We start from the raw sequence: 6,000 nt of genomic DNA on the forward strand, positions 1-6,000 counted from the left end.
AATAGCCTATGACTTTCACACAGGTAAATATCAACACCCTGGATTTAGTAACATAGTTCTTAGTCTGTCTATATGCAGGTTGTGTATCCTTTTCATTTGAATATACATAGGGTATGTATGTTCTAATATCTAAGAACCCATGCGTAAAGTTCCAGTGATAAGAAATACACTATTAGGGTTCATAACAATTACTAAGGATTTTAGAAATGTCTTTTCACTTAATACTACAAACATTTCAGAGAAGTACCATTTTATAACAGAAGAAAAAGTGGCTAACACATGTATCTAAGAGAATGCTAGTTTTAAAAAAGAAAAAGAAATCTATGCATCCACCTTTCTAAATGTTTTACTTAACTACAATGTTTAGCTTTAAAAAAAAAAGTTAAAAACCATACAGTAAATTTTAAAAAAGGAAAGGCCAGGTGCGGTGGTTCACGCCTACAATCCCAGCACTTTGGGAGGCCAAAGTGAACCATCCTGGCTAGCACAGTGAAACCCCGTCTCTACTGAAAATACAAAAAAAAAAGAAAATTAGCCAGGTGTGGTGGCAGGTCCCTATAGTCCCAGCTACTCGGGAGGCTGGGGCAGCAGAATGGCATGAACCCAGGAGGCGGAGCTTGCAGTGAGCCGAGATCGTGCCACTGCACTCCAGCCTGGGTGACGTCTCAAAAAATAAAATACAATAAAATAAGGAAAATTTAAATTTTAATTAAAGTTATCAGTGAACATTACTATTGCAGTGAAAGACTAGATAGAACAGTTACTTAAGAAGACAGCAAACTGGTACATTGGCTCATGTCTGTAATCCCAGCACTTTGGGAGGCCAAGGCAGTAGGATGCCTTGAAGGAGTTCAAGACCAATCTGAATAACAGAGTGAGACCCCCATCTCTACCAAACACAAAAACAAAAAACAAAATTAGCTGGGTATGGTGCCGCACATCTGCAGTTCCCGCTACTCAGGAGGCTGAGGTGGGAAGATTGCTCAAGCCCAGGAGTTTGAAGCTGCAGTGAGCTATGATCATGCCACTGCACTCAAGCCTGGGTAGCAGAGCAATACCTCATCTCTTAAAAATATACTTTTTTTCTTTTTTTTTGGAGACGGAGTCTTGCTCTGTCGCCGCGGCTGGAGTACAGTGGCCGGATCTCAGCTCACTGCAAGCTCCGCCTCCCGGGTTTACGCCATTCTCCTGCCTCAGCCTCCCAAGTAGCTGGGACTACAGGCCCCCGTCACCTCGCCCGGCTAGTTTTTTGTATTTTTTTAGTAGAGACGGGGTTTCACCGTGTTAGCCAGGATGGTCTCGATCTCCTGACCTCGTGATCCGCCCGTCTCAGCCTCCCAAAGTGCTGGGATTACAGGCTTGAGCCACCGCGCCCGGCCAAAAATATACTTTTTTTCTAAAGGTAGCATGGTAGAGGTTAAGATATTTATCTACAGGCTTGCTACTTCAATTACAGTCCTCAGTATCTCAGATAAGGGCATCAGTCTAGTGTGATCCTCGTATTTCAGGGTCTAGAGTCCTTAATTTTGGAGTTTCAGAAAGAGTTGACTTTGGGACTCCATCCAGAGCTGATTAGCTTCACAGAACTGGCTTAAACTTACTCAACTCTCAGAAATTGCTGCCGGGGGTTGGGGAGACCTTTTCAATGGCAAGTAAACTTACACCTATCATCTAAAAAGCCAAATCCTTAGTATTAGAATGCCTAGAGAGAGGAAATAATCAAAAGCTAGAGGAGCCAGATGTCCATGTAGAGGGAGATATGTAACAAAAACAGTATCTTGAGGCTCCACTTTCCTAGGGTCCACGTATTCACTTACTCTTCCTTGAACAAAGTCTCTTTAGACAAGGAACAACAAAATCAATTAACCCTTAGCTTTCTTAGTACAAATTCATTCTGGCCTTCCAATTGGAACGGGGCAGTCCCAAATGTCTGCAGCCACACATTTATAGGCAGCCCTTCCTCACTACAATTGAAAACCTCACCCAAGTTGTGTTGATTTCTAATAAGAGATTCATTCATTCACAAAAGACAACCAACCTTCCTTCTAGGTTCTGGAGATACCTACTTGACCCTTTACATATCTATCACATAGCTAAAATCTCACCTTATATTTTATAATGCTGCAAGTATTTTTCTAATGATGAGTTCTACAGAGGATTCATGTACTCCATAACTCAATTTCTTAGTGTTCTGACAATAGCTAAGAACCATGTCATGTATGTTTGCATCTCACCTTGTTGAAGTCTAAAACATAAAAGCAATGATATTCTGAGGTTCCTTAGAAGAGAAATAGGTGGCACTGTTAGAGTTAGGAGATTACAGGGAAGGGGTGTTGCAAGGTAAGAACTCTTTTTCCTGAACACAGTGTGTAAACCATCATAAAGGACATGGGACCTTTATTAATGTCCCCCCACAAGGCGGATCCTGGCTATGTTTCTGGTTTGGACATTAGTCTATTCATATTCTTCATATTTGGGTATTTAAAAGCAGAAAAGTGAGAGATTTCCTAAAGAATTCAAGTCAACTTCTTTGAAAGTCTTGCTCGGTATTGATAGCTCATTGTCTAATGTACTAGGAGCATCTGTTCAGTCATAAATAAGAGAAGTCCAGACCAAATGCAGATTAGAAGTCATTGAGTATATGTGGGAAGCACAGGACATCAGATTTCTGATTCATCTGTGCATATTGTAACTTTTATTTACCCACCACAATAGCTCAATTAAATTACCTGAAAGCAAAAACTTTTAACCAAAAGAAGTCTCACTTTAGCAACTATCATAATTGCCTTAAGAAACAATGTCAAATAACATTACACAGACAACTCTTAATTAACCATGTGAAGAGAGCCCAGGGATACAGGAAAAATTGGTATTCACAAGCAATCCTCAAACTTCATTTCAACTGGGAGTTGAAATGACTAAACCTCTTCCCTCAGCATGGAATATAGCAAAATTAACTGGTTAAATGTTTAACTGTGTATCCCCTGACTACCCTTTGGTTAAAAGACAAAATAGTAGTCAGTCAAGCAAAGAAAGAAGAAAAGTAAATGGGTTGGATAATTCACACAGTGGATAGTAAAATCCTAAAAAGTTACAGTTGCTTATATGTGTTAAAGTTCCAGTAAGTGTGATTATTTGAAGAAGTCTTTGTAAGACAGGTTTGCAAACTGCTACATCTTGGCAGGTGGGACTCAGTGAGCTCCCTGCAAATTAAGTAAACCTGATTTTCATTGCTGAAAGTTCTGTCATGTTAGACTCCTACCATTTATTTCACAAAGATGTTTGCAAAAAGTTACCTGATTGTGTCAATCTCATGTTAACAATTAAACTATGTGTTTATGGAAATAATTTTAATGCAAACAAAATTACAAGATGCCTGGTTACCATTCAGTAGCGAGGGCACTGATATAGATACGCTTAGGAAGAATTATGAAAATCGCTGTTAAAGAGGAATATTACTGGAAAAGACAGCCTGTTAGATCTATGAAAACACTATAAAACCTCACTTATGACACTAAAGCACCCACATATTTCTTTCAAATTGATTTCAAGCGATTCGAATTTCTATTCCTGTAAAAGTCGTTTTGGCACCCAATAAAATACTACATATGTTCTTTAATCTTTCAACTAAATTCTTCACAGCTCTCTGTAGTGTGGATGTGTACTGAGGCTGAGTCAGGACAGGTTAATCGGCTTGTCAAAGCTCACAAAATGAATCATTGCTGGATTTCCGAAATCTTGAATGAAAGCTGGGGAGGATTACAGTTGGACAAAAAAATAAGATTTGGCAGATTTTGGAGTTTCCTTGGTATCTTTAAGAACTGAACAGATAATCATCTCTTTCTTACCGCCTGAATAAAGGACTTAGATGTCTTTTTCTCATGAACCCTCCCCATCTCCCTAGTAGGGATTAATCTATATAACTAGAGGAAGGGAGTTCTAAAGCCTTAACACAAGAAATAGTGGACCTAATTATCCACACATGGTTATTCAATTTTTCTGTTACTTCCGATAAAAATCGTTAATCACTATCTGCTTTCTTCCTAACATCTCTGAGCTGTGTAGTTCACCAGATCATTATTTGCTCAAGGAAAAAAAAAAAAAAAAAAAAAAAAAAAAAAGCAACTATACTATTATTATTATTAAATAGTCAAACTTGGAACTACCCAGGAAGATAATGCTATCAAAACTAAGCATTTAAGCATTAACTGGACAATCCAACTGGATCGTGGGTTGGGTATTCTGAGCTTCAGCTTCTAAAAGTCCAATGGCAGAGGTCCTTCCCTAGTCTCCTAACGTTCCTCCGTTGAATTTATTGGGACGACTTTCTGAAAGATTGAGGGCTTACTTAGGAAACCCATTATTTGCAAGGAGGGTTGAAGCAATTTGTTGTGCTGCCTTAACATAAAAAGCAACCCTTCATCCAAAATGTACTGAGTGGTTACTAAGTATGAGGCCTTGGAAGGTCTCCCAACTCTTCTAACAGGTACGGGACACCCTGCGCTACTAAGGGCGAGAAATTCAGTGAGTGGCTCTCAGGAAGACTGCGGTGGCAAAAACAGCGCCTTGAAGTCCAACAAAGTCTCCTCCGGAGAGTGGCCCCAAGGCTCAAAAGGCGCCCCCAGTGGGAGGCCCTCGCCTTCCTCCCAACACCCATTACCCGACAGCGCAGCAAGCCGCGCCTCCACGGGAAGGATACGCTCCAGGTAGTAGGCGCCCTCAGCCGCCACCGCGTCCGCCGTGTCCCTCGCGTCCCCAGCTGCCGTCAAACCCATGCCTAACGCCTCTTCCAGCACCCTCACGGCGGAGGTCGGTATCCCTCGCTGAGCAGCCATTTCTGGCGCTCCGAGCCCCCTCCACCGGCCGGCCCACAGCTGTCCCTAAGGGCAACAGCGAAGACGCTGCCCAACGGCCCCAGGCAGCTCTCGCGAGATCCCGGCATATCTCACCCCGCCCCACGGGAGCCCGGGGCAAGGAAGGGTTGCCAGGAGTCCAAGTAGCTGTCGCACTCCCGGGCCTCCCGGTTACCGTGGCAACGTTGTTGCCGTTAACGCGAGAGTTCAGGCGCAGCTCTCAGAGCGGACAAGATACAATAAACAATTGGCTTGCATTGCACCTTCCTACCCAAGCAGCTTGGTTTTCTTTCGCTTTGACCCTATAATTTCTTTCCCACTTCGTTGTCGTCTCTGAATTACCTTTCTCTTGATTCTTGCCCATTAGCAGTCCTCTAATTTCAGATGTTTGTAGATCCCCAAGTGTTCCCAGGGAAAACTACTAGAAAAGGTGAGTTCTCAACACCTAGAAGTTTTTTAAAAATGAAAAAATAAAGTTCTAGAAATCATAATTGAAAGACTGACCCAGGGGAGTACCAGACGCTTAGCAATAAAGAACTATGGTGTTCAGCTTTGTCAAGTCCTTTCTTGTGATCTTTAATGCATTTAGCTGGACATCTGTTTTGAGTTTGGTTCCATATACTAAGACTTGGAATAGTATTTGTAGCATTGATTCTCGCCAAGGTAAAAACAGTTGCATAAAAATTATGAGCTACAAATTTGGTCCTAACAAATGTATATAGTTGACACTTGCCCTATCATGTGTAGTCTTATTTCTATGAGAGGATCTTCCTCAGGTTATATTGTGTATGTATCAGAAGCAAATTCAAGGCCCTTTTCCTTGCAAATATTTGTTCTTTTTTTTCCCCCTTAATTTTATTTTAGGTTCAGGGGTACATGTGCAGGTAAGCTCATGTCGCAGGGCTTTGGTGTATAACTTATTTCGTCAGCCAGGTACTAAGTGTAATACCCAATAGTTATTTTTTCTGATCTTCTCCCTCCTCCCACTCTCCTCCTCAAGTAGGCCACAGTGTCTGTTGTTCCCTCTTTGTGTCCATTTCTTCTCATTATTTAGCTCCCACTTATAAGTAAGAACATGCAGTATTTGGTTTTCTGTTCCTGCATTAGTTTGCTAAGGATAATGGCCTCCAGCTCTATTCATGTCCCT

General features: G+C 41.5%; 1 protein-coding gene across 1 annotated transcript in view; it reads right to left on the bottom strand.

Moving 5' to 3' along the window:
- SPAG16 (sperm associated antigen 16) overlaps positions 1-5,018 on the bottom strand; it is a 1,176,832-nt gene extending 1,171,814 nt beyond the window's left edge. The window contains exon 1 of the mRNA XM_050751372.1: positions 4,700-5,018. Coding sequence (XP_050607329.1) covers positions 4,700-4,835 — 136 coding nt within the window. The 5' untranslated portion in view covers positions 4,836-5,018. The remainder of the gene's footprint in view (positions 1-4,699) is intronic.
- Between the last annotated feature and the right edge of the window lie 982 nt (positions 5,019-6,000).

Source organism: Macaca thibetana, chromosome 12, assembly GCF_024542745.1.
Source record: "Macaca thibetana thibetana isolate TM-01 chromosome 12, ASM2454274v1, whole genome shotgun sequence".
Classification (NCBI taxonomy): domain Eukaryota; kingdom Metazoa; phylum Chordata; class Mammalia; order Primates; family Cercopithecidae; genus Macaca; species Macaca thibetana.